The sequence below is a fragment of the Nicotiana tomentosiformis genome, chromosome 2 (genome assembly GCF_000390325.3).
Source record: "Nicotiana tomentosiformis chromosome 2, ASM39032v3, whole genome shotgun sequence".
In the NCBI taxonomy this organism is placed as follows: domain Eukaryota; kingdom Viridiplantae; phylum Streptophyta; class Magnoliopsida; order Solanales; family Solanaceae; genus Nicotiana; species Nicotiana tomentosiformis.
This window is the reverse complement of record NC_090813.1, coordinates 30,695,437-30,719,794: the sequence shown is the minus strand read 5'-3', so window position 1 is coordinate 30,719,794 and position 24,358 is coordinate 30,695,437. Positions and strand designations below refer to the sequence as shown.

The 24,358-nt window shown below is 35.9% G+C and overlaps 2 protein-coding genes across 2 annotated transcripts; both read right to left on the bottom strand.

Moving 5' to 3' along the window:
- Positions 1 to 3,500, bottom strand: LOC117281014 (uncharacterized). Its single transcript, XM_033660777.2, has 5 exons — positions 3,468 to 3,500; positions 2,684 to 3,344; positions 978 to 2,065; positions 798 to 870; positions 1 to 731 (listed from the first exon to the last, which is right to left on the bottom strand). Exons 1-5 carry the CDS (start codon positions 3,498 to 3,500, stop codon positions 1 to 3), a joined length of 2,586 nt encoding a protein of 861 aa, XP_033516668.2.
- Positions 3,501 to 9,618: 6,118 nt separating this feature from the next.
- LOC104114229 (tropinone reductase homolog At5g06060-like) lies at positions 9,619 to 13,037 on the bottom strand. The gene is made up of 5 exons (XM_009624624.4): positions 12,803 to 13,037; positions 12,327 to 12,534; positions 10,749 to 10,968; positions 10,284 to 10,390; positions 9,619 to 9,989 (listed from the first exon to the last, which is right to left on the bottom strand). The coding sequence occupies exons 1-5, from the start codon at positions 12,901 to 12,903 to the stop codon at positions 9,795 to 9,797; spliced, it is 831 nt and encodes a 276-aa protein (XP_009622919.1). The 5' UTR covers positions 12,904 to 13,037; the 3' UTR covers positions 9,619 to 9,794.
- Between the last annotated feature and the right edge of the window lie 11,321 nt (positions 13,038 to 24,358).

Sequence of the window (24,358 nt, the reverse complement as noted above, 5' to 3'; positions counted from 1 at the left end):
TCAGGTCTTGGTACATTTTTGTGGATCCAGGATGTATGGTGTATTTATAGTTGTGGGTTCTTCAATAATAGAATGTCTCAACCCATCTACGTCTGCTATACATAGCATGTACCCCATTCGAAGCACACCATCACTTTCAATAATCATATCCTTGATTTTACCAGCTAAGGCCTCATCTCTATATTTACATAATCTCTCATCCTCATATTGGGCGGCCTCATTGCGCTCAACTAATGAAGACTTAGCCTGAGCACAAGCCAACAATGCCTCTGAATTTCTGACACTAAATCCGATACCTGTATCTTCTAGTCTCTGAATATCTTTGGCCAAAAGTCTCTTTGCAGGAGCTATATGTGCCAAACTCCCCATAGATTTTTTGCTCAATGCATCAGCCACCACATTGACTTTTCCAAGATGATACAAAATAGAACAATCATAGTCTTTGAGTAGTTCCATCCAACGGTGTTGCCAAAGATTCAGATCTCTCTGCTGAAAGATATACTTCAGACTTTTATGGTCAGTATAAATCTCATAAGTTTTGCCATATAGGTAATGCCTCCAAATTTTTAGAGCAAATACCACTGCGGCCATCTCCAAATCATGTGTAGGATAGTTTTGCTCGTGCTTTTTCAATTGTCTCGAAGCATAAGCTATAACACGACCATTTTGCATGAGAACACATCCTAATCCCACTCTCGAGGCATCACAGAATACTGTAAATCCTCCAGAACCTGATGGTAAGGCTAATATTGGTGCAGTTGTCAAACATGTTTTGAGTTTTTGAAAGCTCTACTCACATTCCTCCGTCCACTGAAACTTTATATTTTTCTGTGTTAGCTTAGTTAGTGGCACTGCTATTCTGGAGAAATCCTGCACAAAATGCTTGTAATAGTCTGTTAATCCTAAAAAGCTGTGAATCTCTGTAGGAGAATAGGTCTGGGCCATTTCTGCACAGTTTCGGTCTTCTTAGGATCTACCATAATGCCATTTTTGGATACCACATGCCCCAGAAATGATATTGAGTCTAGCCAAAATTCACACTTCGAGAACATAGCATAAAGTCGATGTTCTCGTAATGTCTGCAACACAGTCCTGAGATGATCCTCGTGTTCTCCTTGGCTACTAGAATATATCAGGATATCATCAATAAATACTATAACAAATCTATCCAGAAACGGGTTGAACACCCGATTCATTAAATCCATGAATGCAGCTGGAGCATTAGTCAGTCTAAAAGGCATCACAAAGAACTCATAGTGCCCGTATCGAGTTTTGAAAGCAGTCTTAGAGATATCTTCATCTTTGATTCTAAGTTTATGATAACTAGAACGGAGGTCAATCTTTGAAAAATGGGCAGCTCCTTGTAACTGATCAAACATGTCATCTATACGAGGCAAAGGATATTTATTGTGTATTGTTATCTTGTTCAACTGCCTATAGTCAATGCACATTCTCAGGGATCCGTCTTTCTTCTTTACGAACAGTATTGGTGCACCCCATGGAGATATACTCGGTCTGATAAAACCCTTATCTAACAAATCCTGTAGTTGTTGTTTTAGCTCCTTCAACTCTGCTGGTGCCATCCGATATGGCGGTATTGATATGGGTTGTGTGTCAGGTGGTAAATCAATACCAAAATCTATTTCTCGTACTGGAGGCAATCCTGGTAAATCCTCAGGAAATACTTCAGAAAATTCTCTCACTACTAGAACATCTTCTATACTAATTGTTTCCTTTCTTGTGTCATTTACAATAGCTAAGAGACCCAAGCAACCTTTCTTCAGAAGTCGTTGATCCTTCATAAAATATACAACTTTGCAAGTCTCTGGAACCTGACCCCATTTTAGAATAAAACTAAGATCGTTTGGTATCTCAAACTTGACTATCTTTGCATGACAATCGACGATAGTATAGCAAAAAGATAACCAATCCATTCCTCTCAGTATGTCAAAGTCAATCATATCAAGTACAATATGATCAGCTAGAGTATGTTTACCCTCAACCCGAATCTGACAAGCACGATACACGTATTCAGCTAATAGAGACTCTCCAACAGGAGTAGCAACTAGAAAAGGTTCATTCAATAGCTCAGGCTATCTACTAAACCTCAAAGCAAAGTACGAGGACACATAGGAGTGAGTAGATCCCGGATCAATCAACGCAAGTGCATCAAATGAACAGACAGAAAGAATACATGTAACCACAGCATTCAAGGCCTGAGCATCTTGTCTAGTAAATGCAAAAACCCTCGCCTGAACTCTACCAGCATTCCCTTGTCCTTGATTCACAGTAGCACGGTCCCTAGCACCTCAAGCTCTATTTCCTGTACCCGTAGCACTTGAAGTATTACAAGTAGTCTGAGTAGGTGCAGCTGACTAAATAGAAGCCTGGTTGAAATTCCTCGGAGGCTGAGGGAAATCCCTTAAGTGATGTCCTAACTGGCCACACCGAAAGCACTCTCCAATTAGAACACGACATTAGCCCAAATACGATCTACCATAGGTCTGGCAGACTGGAGTAGTGGCATATATCTGCCTAGAATTACGATGTCCAGATGTTGATGGTCCCCTAGTACCTTGTCTGTAATGTGGTCTGTATGTGGTCTGTGAAGACAGGTGTGTTCCTGCCTGAGAACCCTATTGTTGTTATCCCTGATTTCCTGTTTTTTTATATTCACTAAAACCGCCACTAAAAGACCCTCCTGTCTTGGCCTTCTTACATAAATCACTAGCCGCACGCTCATCACGTCCCTTGTTTTCAATTTTTCTAGCAAGGTCGATTGCATCAGAGTAGGATAAAGTCTTCATATGTGGGGCTACTATAGTGTATAACCGACTAACCAATCCATCAATGAACCTCTGAACTAGAGCTTCTTCGGTAGGCACTAAGTACGGAGCATATCTATCCAGCTTATAAAACTTGGTGTTATATGTTGACACATCCATATCTGGAGTCTGAACAAATCTCTCAAAGTCTCTAAGATATTTTTGCACCAGGCTGTCTGGAAGAAAATGATTCATGAACAACTTAGTGAACTCATCCCATGTCAGTGATAATGCTCCTGCTGGCCTTCCTAGCAATACAGTTTCATACCATGTGTTGGCCATATCCTCTAGTATGTATGTTGTGAGTTCCACGGCTCTCTCACTCGAACATCCAAGAGCACATAATGCCTTGAGTGTCCCATCCAAGAAACTTTGAGGATCTACTAAATTATCGGAACCTGTGAATTTTGGTGATTTCAATTTCAGGAACTCTTGCAGGGATACCTCCTTATTCCTGAAAGTGTGAGTCTGTGTAGGTGCTTGTGTCTGTAAAGTAGCGTGAGGAGCTGAACTTCCACCCTAAGTAGGCATCAATGTCTCTAACACATTCAATAACCTTGCCACTGTATCTGCAGGTAAGGCGACAGTAGGTACAACAGTTGGCACTTATGGTGGAGCGTCCTGAGCTCCCTGCCCTTGCACTTGATCTGGCATAGCAGCTTGTGGTTGACCCATATTCCCAACTTTCGGTTGAAGAGCAGTCTGTCTTCTCGTTTGATGAACCCCAACTTGACCCCCACCCCGGGTAGTACCACGTCCAGTAGATGAGGGTGTGCGTGTCCTAGCCATCTGCGAAAGAAATACTCCAAAGTCAGTCTTAAGTTATCTCAACGCAAGATCAAAGGATGAAAGAAGGGAAAACATTCCTAGATGTTCAGTAGCCTCAAGATCATAAGTATGGGCGCCTACATACCCATGAACAATACTCTACTAAACATTGCTCCATGACTCGGGACTTAAAGCCTAAGCTCTGATACCAACTTTGTCACGACCCAATTTAGGATCGTGACCGACGCTTAGGAGCAAGTGCTCCCAAGTAAGCCTCATCGGTATTTTACAGAAAATCAGGCAGAGTTTTCCCTATTTTTGGACTATCCAAAAAAATTTTCTGTCTCAAAATCAACAACCAACCATTCTAATATCAAACCAAACAATCGACAACTCATCAATTAATCAAAACAAGTCTCAACCATTACTAATTAACCCACTAACAACCAGAAATACTAATTTATCTCCAACTTTGATAATAAAAAACGATACTCAACATAAGACTATAATAACAAAAGAATACCCATGACACTAAAATATTGATTGTTGAGCGACTCTAAGAGTTCAAAGAAAGACCATAACAATAAATAAAATTTTCGCCCACATGAACAAGTGCGAGGCTCACCAAGAACTATCAACATGTGCGCTCTAATTAACGAAATCTTCGCCCGCATCAACTGCTGTCTCTGTAAAAAAAAATAGCGAGGAATGAGTCTCTAACTCAGTGAGTAATAACACTTAACCACAACCGCTTTTATTGGGGACAAGTCAGAAAACATGCTAGTATCTCAAACAGAAATAACATAAAAATGCCTTTCAGAAACAATAAATAATTTCCAGCCTCATCATATTTTTTTTTTGTATTATAATACAATTAACAATTCAGTAATAAGTTCGGTAACCATTGTATAATATCAATATTCATATTTGGGAGGTTTCAATGAACGGATCATGTAATCGATAAACTGTGGACTTCTTCGCAAGAAGTCAAATATAACGGTAGTCTCTATTCGAGAACGGTATGCTAGTTCTACCTTCCCACTAGCGAGGGTTGTAACGGTAATCAGTAATTACAAGGTGCACCGGGTCTAACGAACCCGCCGTTAGCCGGGATCCTTCAAAGTCTACTCTCATTTATACTTGTCTTTGTATCCGTATATACTCATAGGAAAATATTTTAAAATAATATAGGGCATTTCGGTTCTTATCAAATCATGTAATTTTATTTCGATAACAGTAAATTCAAGTAACAGTAAAATATATCTAATGACAACAAGATTATTTAAAACAATGGTAATCATGTCACAAATCTATTCGGTATCATATCGAGTAAAAGACTTATCCCATATACAACTCAAAATAATCGGTAACATATTCATATTAAAAATCATGTGTAAATCATGCAAGTTATGAAAACATAAATTGCGGTTAGATTTCTACTCACAGTACTCGTGCCAAAATACCAAATGCTTCACTTCGAGCAATTCGTACAACTTCCTCCAATCAATCTATAATTACATAATATCGATCTCATGTTAATTTTCTTGTTTAGGCTAAATCCATCACTAGTTTAGAATACCCAATCCTCCGAGTTAACTCTTAATTTGCCGAATTATAGTTACCCACATATGAGCAATTACTAATCTATCAACTCCAACCTATTCGTATAATATACCCAGTTAATTTACGGAAAACTCTCGTGAATTTCTCCAAATTTCCTTAGCTTTATCTTTCAAATTCTTAATCCAATTCCAAAATTATATCTACTCAGCCCTATCAGAATTATGTATATAAAATTCCATTGTCTTAAAAGAGGAATAAATACATGTAACTACTTGGAGTGTATTGCTGAAACCCAAGGAATTGTATGCCAAAGATTAGATGAAACACAATCTTTGGCGCTAAAGAAACACCCGAGACTCTCTTTCGTTTGTTTTTCCCGTTTGATGCTTTCTTCCTTTCCTTCTAGGGATTTTTTTTTCTTCTGAAACCCGTTGCTTCTGTCTGAGTTTTCCCTTCCCCTAATCCCTTTCAATTTGATAGATAGATGTTTGTTTTGTTTGTTCTTTTTTCTTCTTTTTTTTTCTAACCCTTGTAACTTGTGCCACGTTAATGGGCTAAGCCCACTTGTATTCTTTCTTCTTTATGTTTTGTTTATTTAGTTTCATTGTTTGTTTGTTTGTTTTTTTGTAGTTAGTTTCTTATAGTTATTATTATTATTATTATTATTATTATTATTATTATTATTATTATTATTATTATTATGCTAATGACCAATACACCCCTATAAAAAAATATAGGGTATTACGGGATTATAACTCTAGTTTTATGTATTGAAGCATTTTTGGATGATTTAATTATTGCATCTATATTCATTTGTTCATGTAATCGAGATAGGCATAACTTGTGATATCTTTGCATTATATTGTTGGTTGAGTTCATAGATTCTTCTAAGTAATCGAAAAAGATTAGTTGAATCATTGATTAAACCTAGTTAGGAGGATAATCGAGAAAGGTTCTCCCAAAGACCAATCTACTACGCATTCTTGCATATTTTTACGGGCTTAAATTGGTTCATCTTGTGAGGTTAAGACTTAATCAAGAGAGGAGTTTTGTTGAATATTTGAACTAATAATTGAGTGAATTCGAGAGACTCACTTGAACATTAGAAGTGAATTATCTAGAGTTAGATCTCAAACAATTATCTTGCACCTATCCTATCAACCCCTATTTTTTCCCATTGATAAATTCCTTGCTTACCTTTGTTGCGATTATCATTAGTCAATAGCTTTAGATTCTTAGTTAATTATAGTTAGAAATCATACAAATCTTAATTGTTGATTATCTTGTATAGCAATCAATCTAGAAACTACAAGAATACTGTTTAAATCCAATCCCCGAGGATACGATATTATACTATACTATAATTGATTAGCAAGCATAATTTAGGTGTGTGTTTCGAGATCGTCAAATTTTGGTTCAGCGCCTGTTGCGCCTCATTAAAAAGACACGACACATCCACCTCGTTCATTTTCTCCTGGTCCTCCTTGGTCACCAGACATCGGAGGTAGCTGGCTAAGCCCACGGGAGCAGATAGAAACCGGGCATCCTCCGGGACAGTAGGAATAACCGCTCTCTTGCGACCAGGGTCCACACTCGGAGCGGAAAACTGATACTCTTCTTGGGCTTACGAGTCACCCTCTTCTTTGGATTCACCTTGGGACCTGGGGAGCCCGAAGATTTTCTTTTCCTCTTCTTATTTTCCCCCACGATAGCCCTGGGCTGTCCCGTAACTGAGGGATCAACAGATAAGGACACGTCCTCCAACGGCCTAAGGTCAGTGGTCTTAGGTAAACCTGTGAAAGAAATAAGAATGGTCAGTGTTATGTAAGTTAATAGCACGGAAACGACTATTCAAAAGAGAACCTTACCGTGAGAACGGGCCTCCCATCGACCCTTTGAAACTTGCGCCATGAGCGCTCGAAGTATGACATATGTTTGCAGATGCCTTCGATCCACTCCTTGAGCCGGTGGACTGCATTTGGAACCCGGGCAACAGCTGCACAACCACAAATACAAATGATGAAAAGGGAAATGAGGAAAAATTGGCACTTAAGGAAAGGCTGCACTTACAAAACGCATTCCACTTCTCGGGGAATGGCATAAACTCGGGGGGTCAGATCTTCGGTCTTCACCCGAACGAAGCGTCCCTGCCATCCTCGGTCTCGATCCTCATCAATGCTGGAAAAAGGGGCCTTGCTGGACCGGCGAGTAAGCTTGGTTAGTCAATGCATCCAAAAATTAATCAATGCATCCAAAAATTAAATGAATGGTTAGACATAAAACATTTTTTTACTTATCTAGGTCTGCTTACGTTTAGATCTGGTATTCTTTTTTCTTGAACCAAATAGTGAAAATAGTTTTCTTGATCCATACATATTTGAATTCAAAATTACTACTACTCCGTCTAATATTCTTTCCTTTTTAGTCTGTCCAAAAAAAATATCATTCTATTTAGTAATGTTCAACTTTAAATTATTTTTTTTATCTTTAATGGGATAATTTCTAGTCACACAAATTTCTATAGATTTACTTAAACCACAAATTTGAAAAGTTTTCCTCTATTTCTTAAATTCTAAATCTCTAACACAAGAAATGAAATCGTCCGTTCCGGTCCGTCTTTAACATCCATGCATGCAATCTTTAATTCAAACAGAATTGATAAATAAATACATCACCCTGTCATCCTCCTGTAACATTCTTACTTATCCCGAAATTAGGAAGTAATGTTTTTTTTATTTGTCAGCTTTATTCAGAAGAACGAAAGCATGCACTATAATTTAAGTTTCAACCCATCATTTGGGAGGGCTAAAGCTAAACCAATTGCCTGCGCAATTATCCAAAAAATGAAGTGTTTTGTCTCTACACAATAGGACATGGACTCCTTTATATGATCAAATATTTGTACCTTTTCTGTACTTTTACTCCAAAATCAATACTTTTATTTTGTGTGTTTGTTCCTTTTCCCTTGAAAGTTGCTGCACGTGTTATTTGTTATGAATTGTTTCATTTTTCTTTGGAGGTTGTGCTTGAAGTTATTTATAGTATAAAACTAAGAGTTGTCTTTGTGTTTTTTCTTTTTTGGCTTTGGGTATTTAGTATTCGGAATTCAATGGTTCGATTAAGTTGAACTTGCATCGGATAGGCTCAGAGAAAGCACTTATTGGCGAAAAAGTTCTCTATTATCAAGCTTGGAACTTAAAACCTCTAATTAAACGTATAAGAATACCACGTCAAGGGCGAATATAGTATTCTATTAACTGATTTAATTAAATCCATAACTTTTGATGCGGAGTATAAATTTATGTGTAAAAAAGTTATTAAAATTATAAAAAATAATATAGATGAATTCATAACTTTAAAAGTATAACAGATTTAATATATATACTAAAAACCTTAAAGGTTGAACTCATAGAGTTTTAAATCATGAATCTGCCTCTGTATCAGGCCATCCCATATACCCCTTGGTGGTACAGTTAAATATATACTCCATATCTTTGTTTCTTTTTCTAAATTTATTCCTATTTAGTAATGTTTGAGATAGCAACTTACTATAGATTGTGGTGTTAGTTACATTACTGATGAACTGCCGGCCGACAAGGTCATAGAATCTGGCGATTATGGCAATGGAAGATGGATTTTGTCTTTGTACTGTATATATTTGTGTCACTTTCTTGGGGAGGAGATCATGGGCTATTGTCCATAATAAGTTTTTCGCTTAACAATTGTGACTATTTTAGTATTCATTTCTTGGGTTTGAGTAAAGGCAATTAATCCAAACACCACATTCCACACTCCACTTCGTGCTACGTAATTTAGCTCATCCAAGAAAGAATAACGGAGCTTTTGCTTTATTAATTGTTTATTTATTAAGTACTACTTCATTATATATCGTAACTGTTGTATTTGGAATATTAAACAATTTTTCTTCGAGTACAACTTTAAACTTAAAAAAGAACTTTTTCTTTTCTTTTCAAAAAAGAAATAGGGCCTAATGATTTCTATTTTACGTATAGTTTTGAGTTGTTTTATTTCAATACTTTTATAAAGCGATGTTTGGATTCACACTGAATATTGTAGTAAATATCATGTTGTTTTTTTGTTTTCTGTCATTCTTACAAGTAGAAGCTTTTCTTTTCTTTTGCCTCATCCCTGGACCCAGGGATTGTCGGTCACATCTATCTCAAGCATATTCAAATCTAGTAATCGTGTCATATCCGCAACGAAACTGACAGAAGGAAAAAGTGAAAATTGATGGTAATTCTCAATCATCTTCAACGTAAATTCGTTGATTATATCCATTGTATGTCGAAACAAATGACACAAAGTAGTGTTAATTAGTAATTGAATTGACACTCTGATAAGCATTACCGATTACTACGTTTAATGATTAGTTTGTTTGATAGCTTACATTCGCAAGATCAATTAGTCTCAACAAATCATTGCTCTCGTTGAATTTAAGAAATTTGTAAAAATCAACAATACTAAATTTTCCGTTACTGACAGCAAGGATACAGTTTTACATTGTGAAAGAGCCAATCTTTTACAAGAACGTAACATTGTTTGTTGATACAAATAAATAATAAATAAAAATAAAAAGAGCCACCCCATGTTATATTTTTCTTTGTATTGAGTATTAAATTAGGACTGAAATTTGAAACTACCAGCTGAAAATCCACCATCAACATGAATAATCTGACCAGTAATGTGTGAAGCAGCAGGAAGACAAAGGAATGCCACCACTGGCGATATCTCATCTGCCTCTGCTATTGGTTTCAAAGGTGTTCTACACATCAGTTCTGAATAATTTCCCAATAATGACGGGTCAATATCCTCCTGCAAATTATAGCTAAAGTTATAAATAAAAACATTGAGAAAGAGACTATAAACACAACGTTTCTTTGCATGCTTAGGAATATATAGACATCTACAGCGTCGACAACATTACATATCAAATTTGAATACTTCCTTCCAAAATCAATAGAGTATGTTCTTTCCTCATTTTATGATAATGATTCATACCATTCACACTAGAAAATATCTATTTAAAAGAATTAATTCAAAACTCATATATAATTGGAAGAAAATATGTTACTGCTGAAGTGCAAATTTGGATATTAGGAACATTACCGGTTTCAAAATGTTGGTTTTGACAGCAAAGGGAGAGACTGTGTTAACGCGGATTCCATCACTAGCCCATTCGCACGCCAAAAATTTCGTCAGCTGGTTGATTGCACCTATTATATAAAAGAATAATCATTAATTTGACATCAAGAAATTTTTCAATCAATAACCGAAATATTATGTTGCATGAAGAAGGCTAATAATTTAGCGATATATATAGGTGAAAGTCCAATTCTCAATTTTCTCCTTTCTTTTCCTGATCTTATAATGTGATAGAGATTTGTTTTTTAAAAGGCAGTTCGGTGTATGAAGTATTATGCATTCACAGTTCTAACCCGTGACATATACGATACACAAAGACAACTTTATCGTTGTATCTAAGGTTCCCCTTCCGAAATAATTTTCGTTTTTAAGGAAAATATAAAGAAGTGTTAAGCTGAAATATATAGTTTCATGTGTTAGTAATTTTACCTTTAGAAGCTCCATAGACAGAAAGTGCAGGTAGTGCAACTGAACCAGCAAGGGAAGAAATGAAAACAATGCTAGCTGCATTTCCACTTGCTTTCAAGAGAGGGTAAGCAATTTGGGTCAAGTGGAAAGGGGACTCCACATTAGTTCCCATAATCTTTGAATAATCTTCTGCACTAATATCCGCAGCTCTTTTTATCATACTTATCGCAGCATTATTCACCTATAATAAATTTCCATATGAAATAAAATGAACAAGATTATAATCAATTACCATATACTCTCTTCGGTCCATATTATTTAATATTTTAAGACATATTTATCTCTTTTAAATATTTCACTTAATTTGCCAGAACTAGTAATATGTGAGATGGGAGGGTGTAGTTACACTCTCATAGGCGACCTATGCTTCGGAATAAGGGGTCACCGGACCCCGTTAACTTTGACAAATTTTTTTAATATATAAGAATATATATGTTAAAGACAATCATATATTTTGCTTGGAATCTTTAAAATTAAAAGTGTAATGTAGACACTAATTGAATAGTTTGATCATATGCTCCGCCATATTCAAATTCTAGTTCCGCCTCTTTGTTAAGATATATATACTTTTAGAAAATACATATAATGCAATGGCCCTATATGTCAGTAAGTAGTTCCAAGAGATGAGAATTAGCTATAATAAATACAAGAAAACGACAGGAGAAAATATAACGTTTCCAGTATTCCAATTTTGTCTTCTATCATTGATGCTGTTGGAAGTTTGTCACCTAAATTTGGCCTTTATTGGCCTTTCCTGTTCTAATCTGATTTCACTTATATCTTGGCATGTGTCTACAATGACGAGGGTGTTTACGTTACAATGTCTGGAAAATTCAACAGAGAGGTTTTACGTCATTTTAATAGCTGTCTCATTTAATACATGTTATATTTACTATTTAAAGAGTTAAATAAATTAAAAACCGTCTTTACATATTTAATACATGCTTTTATTTATTTAAGTTAGAGATTTCTAAAAGGAAAAATCAGTAGTATATTTTATGTCCCTGAATTTCGTCTCATTTAACATGATTATTAATTCATTGTTCAAAGAGTTACTGCATTAATTAAATTCCTTTATGAATCTAAAATAAATATGCATAATACTTTTACATATTCGTGAAATAATGTATTTGTTTCTAAAAAAAATATAAAGCAAATGGTTTCTAAAATTAAATTCAGACATTAAGAAGATTGACCTTGGTAACTCTCTCTCCACGCGGGCTAATCTGGATTAATTAATCAGCTCATTAAATTTCAGATGTTAATTAGTGACTAAATAAAAAGTATTGTGGTAACTCAAATTCCTTGGTATATCAGAAATAACTTTTCTATCGTCACAAAGATAAGGTCTTGTCTACATTTTACCCTTCTCAGACCCATTTCGTGGGATTACACCGAGTTTGTTATTTTAGTTGTGGTAACTCAAATTCCATAAGGATGGACATATTGGTTTTAGGGAGATCGATTTTTTTTCGTCTCTCTGTTGTAATTAACGATTTCAGTAGAGAAAAAATAGTAGTAATTAGCAAGGAAACTTACCAGTATATCGAGCTTGCCCTCAAACACAGAAGAAACAGTCTGAATAAGTTGTTCTCTCTCTTCTTTAATATACAAATCACAAACAGAGCCAGTCACCTTAAATCCTTTGCCTTTCCATTCTTGTATCTTCTCATCAAGTTCTTTCTGGTTTCTTGAACATGTATGTATAGTTGCTCCAAATCCTGCTAATTCCTCCACTATTGCAAACCTAAATAAAAGAAAAAATGAAAAGAGAAACAACTGAAGAAAACTGTAGTAACATAGCAAAACCAGGATTTTCACCAAATGGATTCAAAAACAAAAAACAAATAAACGCACCGAAGAAACTAAGATGATTCAAAATCTAATACTATATTAAGTGTATATATACAGCTGAATCCTTTCCGCCTATCTAGCTCCGCCCCTAGTTGTAGACACCTAATTTTTGACCCTCGGTTTTCAAGAAGAACGAACTCAACAAGTCAAGAATGACTTACCCAATACCTCTGGTTCCACCTGTAACTAAAGCTGTCTTCCCATAAAGAGACCATTTCTGGAGTTTGTTACTACTGCTACTCTGTTCTTGCTCAGTTGCCATGCCTATATCTCTCTTTAATTGCTCAAGAATTCAGACGAATATATACCTTATGTAGTAAACGTAAATTTCAAGATCTAACACTTTGTATTTCTTGTTTGCAGGCCGCAGGATTGGATACAAGGAGAGCGTTATTATTTATAGCTCAAGTTATTCCCTTCCTAAGATTTATTAAAAATGAAAATCAAACGAGAAAGTCAATGTAAATAGATCGACGGCTAAAAATGATGGAGGGAACTTTAATGGAGATCAATGGTTGTAGAATATGGATCCATTTTTTGTTAATTATTTTTGTTTTCTTAGTTTCCTAGAAAGTAGAATAAGGCAATAAGGTATCGAGGAGGTTTTGAGTGGTTGGAGATAATTGACCAATGATTTCCTTTATTATTTAAGTTATATACATATGTAGGGAGTATAAAGATTTTTTAACACTAATAATGTAATTTAACTTATGATAGCATATCAATTACAATTATTTATTAGGTTATCAAATTACTAATATTTTATCATAAAGTTTTACTTGCAATTATCTTATACTCCTAATTGAATTGATTGTGTATATATTTTTTACATTGCCGATGGCCGATGCACTTTGGTTATGTTATTACTTTGTTACGTAATTTTAACAGGAAAAAAAAAAGAATCGTGAAAGAGGGCAGGCTATTTAATTTGTTTCACTTCAAACTTAGCTGTATTTCCAGTTGCACTCTGTATTGTATACTCAGAATACTGAATACGAGTCAACACTTACTTCATTGGCAGATATAACAGAGAACGGCTGTACTTATATTCCCTTCCATTTACCGATTGCTAAGCTTTTCTCATTTTCTATTTAGTCTAAAATTCTGATTTAAAACAAGTAGCATGATTTGACATTAATTATTTGACGTCCAAGCAGTCTAAAGACTCTAAAATTAACTCATGTTCCATATTTAATTTTCTTTGCAGTAAACATTTCAGGCACCTCGCTCTAAGATAATAGTAATAAAAATCCACCTATGTTACTTACATTTATTTTAGCGAACTGAAGTAAACTGAAATCCCCAGACTATAGGTACTATATGGGGGTCAACACACTTCAACCACGGAGCTAGCCTTTCGGTTGCGGTTGCGGGTACGTGCCCAGTAGCTTTAGTCAAAATTTTGTACTTGTTTTAAGAAATTTATTGAATATATTTAGAACCCAGTAACTTAAACAGACAAAAATTTTAAACTCATAAAATTCAAATCTTGGCTCCACCTCTGTAATAAATCAACAACTTAAGTGTATTCAAATCAATTTAGCAGTAAAACCTCCTACTTTGTGCAAGTCATTTGCCTTCCTGACACACTTAATTGTACTCAAATCAATTTAGCAGCAAAATCCCATACTATTTCTGGAAGTGACTATTTGTTCAATGTGTAGGAACCTTCTATTTTTACCTTCATATGATTTCTGGCAGCTTTTTTATTTAAATATGTAATAAAAGAGTATAAATTAGAAAACAAAATACCCTGTGACATACATCTCCACAGTGGGGACAACACACTCTCTTGATGAAAAACAAAATATTCGCAGCTATATAGGTTTGGGAGGGTCAGTTAAGTGGCATCACATACCATAGCAGAACACATTTTAAGAATACATTTTGAACAATAATGAAAACTCAACGATATCTCAATTGTAGTAAAACAAAATGATTAAGTCTCGAGTTCGAGCTTCAACAATAAATTTTTTTTGGAGAAAGTGTTTTATCATGGACCTATCGACGCGAATATGCCAGTACTACTGCTTTTTATACAAACGTAGTACGTAGCTTTTACACATGTAATTTTTATTTGAAAATATTAGTTAATAAATATCTGATCTTGCACTGCTAGTGAGATAGACAATCATCAGATTTCGAGCTCTATCATTTTCTTTGAACGGAAAGAGTACAACTAATCATTGTTACGAGGGAAGTCGTTCAACTATCACCTCTTCGTTGAGCTGTTAAGAAGCCAACATAATATTCGAGGTGCCGCGAACTAATCCCAGCACTATTTGTTATGATCGAAAAAGTCCGTTGTCATGCGAAAGTTAGTAAAGCAACAATTGAACGACGATAAATCAAAAAACAAAAAAGAAATATACCAAAAGAGACACAAATATTTAACGTGGTTCAATCAACTGATCTACGTCAACGGCTGTTGGACTGGGAGAATATTTGACATCTAGGCCTCGCCAAAAAGGAGCCCAACTTGTGTAATTTTATTTTGTATAGTTAATAGCGGACGGGCCAGTAGCACTTAGGCCCAAAGTATATATATCATTTTATATATGTTTTGTAATAGATTTTTCATTCTTTTGGACAGAACATAACAGATTTAATCGAGAAGCTTCCATCTTCTTCTTCTCTCTATTCTCCTTAACCCTAACTGAGTTCTCATGGCGATTTCGTGGATCTCCAAATTTATCATGGTATCAGAGCGAGGATTCACGTAGATCTCGCGCACAGCTTTCGTCCGATGGTAGCCTCACACGATTTTGTGGATTTTCTCTCATCTTCGTCTCATCTGTGCTTCGTCGGATTTGTTGATTTTTTTGTTGTTTTCTCTCATTTTGAAGGTCGTTCTTCTTCCGGTAGCGAAGAAGTGTGGTAAATCTGAACCTGTTATCACTCATTTGTCTGTTACAATTGGTTTTCCCTTGTCCTAGTGTTTTGCATGTGTAGATTTTCGCATAAAATTGGCGTGATTCTGTTGTTTTCAATATGACTCTGGGAGATAGTACCAGCTCCTCTTCTACATACTTCCCAGACCCTCGAGTCCTCTGTTTATACATTCATCTGATATTCCTGGCACTTCCTTAGTGTCCATACCATTTGCTAGTACTGGGTTTGGGGGTTGGAAGAGAAAAATCATCGTTGCTTTGTCGGCAAAGAATAAAATAGCTTTTATAGATGGCATCTGTCCCAAACCATCTGATAATGCACCAGAATTAAAGTTTTGGAATAGATGTAATAATATGGTGATATCCTGGTTGACTAGTTCTCTCTCTCCAGAGATTTGCTGGGAGCGCGTTCAATACTCTGAGTCTGCTGAGTGTATTTGGAAGCAACTCGAAACCAGATATGATACTGTTAATGGGACCAAAATATTTGAGATTAAGAAGGAATTAGCTTCCACTTGATAGAGATGTTGTATATTGCATCCTATTTTAATAAATTGAAGAGGTTGTGGGATGAATTGGCCTTCATGCGCCAGCATTCTGTAAATCCTTGTAATTGTCCCTTGCAAAAGGAATTGGAGGAGGACAAGTTATATCAATTTTAATGGGACTTAATGAAATATATGTTAGTATTAGGAGCAATCTTCTTATGAGACAACCACTTCCTTCTCTTGACATTGCCTACAACATATTGCTCCAAGATGAGAGTCAGAGGCATATTAGTTCTACTCATCAATTCAATTCAGACTCAGCCTCATTCAATGCAACTGTCAATAATTATGCCAAGTTTCCTCCTCCAAAACAACAGTATAATCAAAAGATAAATTTCGATCAAATGGCAAATGTTGATCAGGGCAAAGTCCCCATGTTTTGCAAATAATGTAAGAAGTATGGGCACTTAATTGATAAGTGTTACAAGCTTCATGATTTTTCTCCCAATTTCAAGTTCACAAAGGGGAGAAGAATTGCAGCAAATGCCACTGTTGAACCTGAGTTCACTGCTGCTGGGCATAATACTGATGGTTCTTCTCATTCTGGTTCTTCTGATTCATCTGAACAGACTTCCATGATTCAAGGGTTGTCCATGGACCAGTACAATCGATTGCTGACTCTATTACAACAGTCTCATGTGTCAGATACTTTTCCTCAGTCTAATCTCATTGCTTCTGCTAATTTTGCTGGTACATTACTATCTGGTGATCTGTTGAATATTGCTAGTTTTAGTTCATGTATGCTTTCTCAAACAGTTAATCTAACTTGGATAATTGATTATGGGGCTACTGATCACATGACATCTAATAAAGATTTTCTTACTAATCCTACTCCTTTACTTGTTCCTTATCTTGTGTCTTTACCTAATGGATACAAAGTAAAAGTGACCAGCACTGGTTCTTTTGCCTTGCATCCATCCCTCATTATTCACAATGTTCTATGTATTCCTTCTTTCCAGCACAATCTTATTTCTGTGCATAGGATCATTCAACAGTTCATATGATTTATCTTGTTTGCTTATGAATGTTGTTTACTTATACCACAGGGCCCTTCTCTGAAGAAGTCTCTGGATCTTGGTAAATTGGACAGTGGTCTTTACAAGCTTGTCTGGAAAAGATCATCTCAATCTTAACTCTTTACAGATTTACCATCCATGAATTATGTTAATTCTTCATTTGTTGTTCCTAGTTATACATTTACTTGTAATTCTCTTGTTTCTAGTTCCATTCATGTTTCTTATGTTTCTGCATCAACTTGTAACTATAGTTGTCCTAGCTTACCAAATGTGTGCATTATTATACCTAGTTGTAATACCACTTAAATGAATAAAATGGATGTTCTTTGGCATCAAAGACTTGCTCATGTTCCCTTTGTTAGAATGAAATTGATTTCTGGCTTATCTTAACTATCATCCAAACAACCTTTTATTTGCAATGTTTGTCCTATGTCAAGGCAAACTAGGCTGCCTTTTCTATATAGCTCCACTACTACTACCAAACCTTTCTAACTCATATACATTGATACATTTTATCATACAACTACATATTCTGGGGATAGATACTTCCTTACCATTGTAGATAATTATACAATAGCTACTTGGACACATCTAATGGGGGCTAAAAGCAATGCATTTCCTTTGATAAAAGCATTCCTTGCAACGGTCCAGACTCAATTCAATACTAAAGTTCAAACCATTAAAAGTGACAATGCCTTAGAACAAGGTTCAAGCCATTCTGCCTCTACCTTCTACTCAGAGCATGGAATAATTCATCAAACTAGTTGCCCATATACTCCTCAACAAAATGGAGTAGTTGAAAGAAAACATAGAACACTTCTTGAGGCCTCTAGAGAATTGCTATTTCAGTCTAGTTTACCACTATAATTTTGGGGTGATTGTTTATTGATTGCCACTTATATAATTAATAGGTTACCCTCTAAACTTCTCAATGACATATCCCCTTTTGAAATGTTGTATGGCAAGGTGCCCACCTATTCTCATTTGAGATCTTTTGGTTGTTTATGCTATGCCACGATTCATATACATCACATGGACAAGTTAAAGCCCAGGGCTGCCCCATGCATCTTTCTTGGATATCTATTTGCTAAGAAGGGTTACAAACTCAACAATTTAACCACTAAGAAATGTCTCATTTCTAGGGATGTCATATTTCATGAGCACTATTTTCCTTTCTCTCAATCCTATCCTACAACCACTTCTATTCCATATCCTTGTATACCTATTTATGCTCCTTCTACTATTTATCCTGAATCCTCTAATTCTCCCCCCCCCCCCCCCCTCCATCCTCCTCTTCCCTTTTTGATACTGCTTCTCCTTTATCTCCCCCTTATCCCTCTCCCCATTCTATTACTGTTGCTTCATCTTCCTCTCCTACCTCTTCTCCTTCTATTACTGTCACTCCTTCTTCCTCCCCTTCTTCTTCTGTTGCTCCTGCCCCTATCTCTTCCACTCCTTCATTTTCTGTTCCTTCTCCTCCTCTGAGAAGATCCTCCAGGGACCATCATCTTCCCACCTATCTTCAGGACTATGTTTGTTCTTTTTCCAGAACATCTTCCTCTTCTTGTTCTAATTCCATTCTTGAGCATGCTGAATTTGAACCTAGTACATATTCTCAGGCAGCCTCCATTCCTGTTTGGCAAGATGCAATGAGAAAGAAATTTGAGGCTCGAGATGCCAACCACACTTGGGATATTGTAGAATTACCTAAAGGCAAGAAAGCCATTGGCTACAAATGGATTTATAAGGTGAAATATAAAGCTGATGGTGGTGTAGAAAGGTATAAGGCTAGGCTTGTGATTAAAGGTGATACACAGGTGGAGGGTGTTGATTTCACTGAGACATTTTCCCCTATTGTGAAAATGTCCACTGTCAAGTATCTCATAGAAATGGCTGTTAAACAAAAGTGGCCTTTATTTCAATTGGATGTTAATAATGCGTTTCTTCATGGCGATTTAAATAAAGAAGTTTATATGAAATTGCCTCATGGCCTTTCAGTTTCTGGCCCTCTTGTATCTTCTGCTCCTTTGGTTTGTAGATTAAGAAAGTCTCTTTATGGACTATGTCAAGCTTCTAGGCAATGGTATGCCAAATTGTCTCAAGCTTTGTGTTTTAGGGGTTTCACTCATTCTATCAATGATTATTCTCTGTTTGTCGAGAGTTCTCCTTGTTCACTGACTATTTTAGCTGTTTATGTTAATGATATAATTTTGACTGGTGATGATCTACATGTTATTCTTGATTTGAAGATGTTTTTACATGACCAATTAAAAATCAAAGATTTGGGCACTTTGAATTATTTTTTGGGTATTAAAGTTTCTTATTGTTCTTCTGGTCTCCTCCTGAATCAAAAGAAGTTCACCGCTGACTTGTTATCTGAATATGCTTGTTCTGATATTTCTTCTGTGGTGTGCCCTTTGGAACTTCATGAGAAGATGTTTGCTGATTCTGGGGATATGCTTGACAAGCCTGAGACCTATAGGAGTTTGATTGGGAAGTTACTTTTTCTCACACAGGCCTGACATTTGTTTTGCTGTCCAACACCTTAGTCAGTTCTTAAAGTGTCCAAGAGTCCCCCACATGGCTGCTGCCTTGCACATTTTGAGATACCTGAAAGGTTCACTTGATGTAGATCTTTTCTATTCACACTCATCTGACCTTACCTTGACTGCTTACTCAGATAGTGATTGGGCAGCCTGTGTTGATACTATACCTGTTAATCGGGCCGAGCTGACCCGTTTACAGCCCGGTTCAGCCCGAAACTGTAGTGTGGGGGCAGGCTGGGACGGATTGGGCGGGGAGCGGGTTTCAAACGAACAGTTTTTTGATACCGGTGCACCGGAACCCGCTAAGCCCGTTAACCCGTTAACGGGTTGTTAACGGGCTACAGCACGGTTCAACCCGTTAACTTGTTAACGGGTTGTTAATGGGCTACAGCCCGGTTCAGCCCGTTTTTTAAATTATTTTTTAAAAAAAATTTTTAATGGACTAACTGAAACTCCTGATATTGGCACTTGTATTTCTGATTTACACAAACATTTAGAAATATTATATAATTATTATGCTAATATTGTTGATGTTTCTTCTGCTGTAGATGCAAATATTCCTTCAAGTTCAATTTCAACATCTGGGACCTGTGCTTTGGATGATAATGATTGTGTTGAAGATTATTTGATTTGGTCTACACTAGGTGAGCATCAACAAACCAGTAGCAGGAATATTGATGAACTTCAATTCTACTTGCAAAAGTCAGCAGAGCCCCGCACAAAGGAATTTCTACCACTGGGTTGGTGGAGGAGCAACTCAAATAAATTTTCTGTTCTTTCGTCCATGGCTCGAGACGTGCTAAATGTACCGATTTCAACAGTCGCATCAGAGAGAGCATTTAGCCAAGCAAGGCAGCAACTAGGAGATACCCGTCATTCATTGGGTAGCAACGCTTTGAAAATTCTAGTGTGCTTCAGAGATTGAATAAGATCATAACAACAAAATCAAGGGCGTGACGAGGTAGATGAAGCGGAGGACCAAGAAATTGGAGATATAATGGTTTATGGTGCTGATTCAACCAATGCCGGAAACCAAGAACCTCATGTTGACATGGATGAACTTACAAAAATGATGCAAAGCATGTGATGTACTTTTTTTTTATATATAATTATTGTAAACTTTTAATTTGCAAGTTCAAAAATAACAAAATCAAAAAAGAACTTGCAACTTAATTTGAAGTATTATATATTATTCAATAAAAAATATTAAATAAAAGTCTTCGGAGCTTGATCCTTACATATTGCCTATTGGTCTTATTAAATAATTTTTTGTAGCTACTTACTTTTAAATTTTAATTTTAAAATTATAAATTTCAAATTTCAAATTTAAAATTTTAAACTTCAAAGTTTAATTCTAAGCCTTAAAAGTTTTCAAACACTTAAGTATCAATAACATTGAATAAGGAAAACAAAATTTACTTTAAAAAAAAAAAATTCACGGCCCGCTAACAGCCCACTAACATCCCGCTAAGCCCGAACCCGGACGGACAAAAAAAAATTCGAAAAAATACAGCCCGCTAACAACCCGCTATCAGCCCGCAACGTTAAACGGACGGGGTTTTTTTTTGTGGCCAGCCCGTCCCAGCCCACCCGTTAAACACCCATAGTTGATACTCGTCGATCTGTTACTGGTTTCTGCATTTTTCTGTATGATTGCTTGATTGGTTGGAAATTGAAAAAGCAGCCTATTATTTCTTTATCTTCTGTCGAGGCTGAATATCGAGCTCTTAGCAAAGTGGTTGCAGAGTTGACTTGGTTAGTTCATATGTTAGTTGACTTGCATGTTCCTGTCTCCTGTCTTATTTCTGTTTTTTGTGATAATCAGGCTGATGTCCATATTGCAAAGAACCCCGTCTTCCATGAGCGTATCAAACACATTGAGGTGGATTGTCACTTTATTCGAACCAAGTTAAATGATGGCCTCATTCATTTGGCTCATGTTCCTACTGCCAGACAGTTTGCCGACATTTTTACCAAGCCACTAACCGGGCAGAGTCACCACTCTTTTCTTTTCAAGTTGCAAGTGGTTTTCCCTTCCAACTTGAGGGGGAGGAGGGAGGGGGGGATTGGACTGGGAGAATATTTGGTATCTGGGCCTCGCCACAAAGGAGCCCAATTTATATAGTTAATAGTGGACGGGCCAGTAGCACTTAGGCCCAAAGTATATATATCATTTTATACATGTTTTGTAATAGATTTTTCATTCTTTTGGACAGAACATAACAAATTTAATTGAGAAGCTTCCATCTTCTTCTTCTCTCTATTCTCCTTAACCCTAACTGAATTTTCATGGCGATTTCGTGGATTTCCAAATTTATCACGGAGATAAGTAATCCACTATATACAAGAGAATACAAAATATCGAGAGAACAACCTCACGAAGAGGCAAACACAGGTGAAATACTAACACTTGTCCCGTAAAGTTCTCCCCTAAACACGACTCTCAAATCTCATATGACTACATTGTGGATGTTACTGAATGAGAAGGAAGGATCCTCAAGTTATAGAAGTCCAAACATTTTCCTACAAGAAAAGAGACTAGCCAAACATGGAAGAATTATAATTTTCTTTTACAAAAAGGAAAACCTAATTATGATAAATATATTGTCCTTTCCTTCAAAAAATAGGAAAATCAAATATGGTAAGAAAATCAGAACAACCTCTAACACTATCCAAAGCGCGCGGTCTACTATGTAAGTTATGAGTTCGCGTGAATTCAACAGATTTTGCCTAGTTCCTTATGTATTAAGAAATTTACTAAATATCTATAAATGATTAACGATATATGAAGTCAGTTATTGTTGTAAGAATTCATATTAAACTTCAAATCGTGAATCCATCTCTAGCACCACCGTCATAGACAGAGGCGGACGCACATTATGGGTTGAGGGGTCACCGGCACCCGAAAATTTCGGTAAAAACACCATCTATACATGCAAATGTCTTCAAAAATTAGTTAGATATTAGCATAGGCCCCGTACCAATCTTTATAAGCAGTGATAAATTTATATTGAATGTCATGGTATCCCGCGACCGCCAAATTCTGGGTCCGCCTATGATAGTAAACAAACCTAACACAATATAATATGTCTAATCAAAGATCAAATTACATAAAAGTTAGCTGTCCAATATTCCCTGTTAATCCCCACCAGGCGACCACCTAATACTATTGGTTAGGGCGATTTTTCAAAGCAATAGTGCTACCGTCGACGACAACTCAACTAAATACCCACATGCTTTTACTTACTATCTAGTAAGGAAAAGTTGTTGGACACTATTTGGTTAGAATCACCAAATGAACAGATCTTCTTAGATTAGGCAATCCAGTGATTCTTTCTTCTTCTTCTTCTTTTTTTTTTAGTTAAACTATAAGTTTTATTAAAAACGTACTACGAATTGCTCTTTATTTTAAAAAGAATAACACTTTTCAATTTTCAAAAATTCAACCTTCTTAATTAACTTTAATTATAAATTCGGATTATATTTAAAAGACATGAAAAAGTCATGGTCAAACACTACCCGTGTATGACGCGCTTGGATGTTGTATTCTCCATCACCTAATTAGTACTTTGCTCGGATACTTGATCAGTGGATCAATTGAAAATTCAATTATAATTGATTAACCTAGGATATGTTTTTTTATCACTTTATTTAACCTAGAACATGCATCATTCTTGATTTTAACTGGCAAGACGCTCGGGCATACTGACGGCTTAGTAAACTAAATACTATTGAGTTTTAATGTATGAGCGATTGAGTCTAAGTATCGGCATCCAATACGCTAGAACACATTTAAAAATAAAATGTATAGTGTTATAAGATATAGTGCTATATTAAAATATAAGTTGTAGCAACAACAACATATACTCGGTCAAATCCCACAATTGGAGAATATATATATATATATATATATATATATATATATATATATAAAATATTACAATTAAATATGTTAAATATATGTCGATTGTAAATAACAATAATCTATAAATAGTTGACCATGTTTGACCTCTAATACCGACCGATATCGGTCGATAATTTCATCATTTAAAAAAATTATATTTGTTATGGAAAAAAAAACAACCGACATTGGAATGGAAAAAGCAAATTAAGAATTCCGACCGATATCGGTTAGTAAGGAGGAACTTTTTTTAATTAAACTTTTTTTCGTACATAATATGCAAGTCTGACCAGCTTTTAGTTAAAAAATCGACCAGATTTCAATCGTCGTTGGTCGGATTTTTTTTAACGTGTCAGATAAAGCAGTATTTCGATATTATGGGACCACATTTACCGACCATCGGTCGGTATATTTATTTGAATTTGGTTATTTGATTTTTGCGATCAATTTATATTCTTTCCCGACCGATTATGATCGGTAGGCCTTGGACGGTTTTTCGCCAATTTCTAGTAGTGAAATAACACAACGCTTGACTCTCGAAATCCAAAAAGTATCATTTTTTTCGGACGAAAGGATTATTACATAACTTGACATGCTTTGGATCATAATACCAAGGCAATCTAATGATGAATATACCTATCTGTGGCTATAAGGTGTAACCCAATCTTCAAGCTGGTAAAATAGCCGGGGAAAAGGATTTAAAAAACACTCCTTTGCTACACAAAATATTTTATTTTTATTATCAGTTATACTTTTGGGTTTTTTATCTGTCTTTGATCGTACTGGAGTTCCACCGTGGACACGAATCAAAGTAT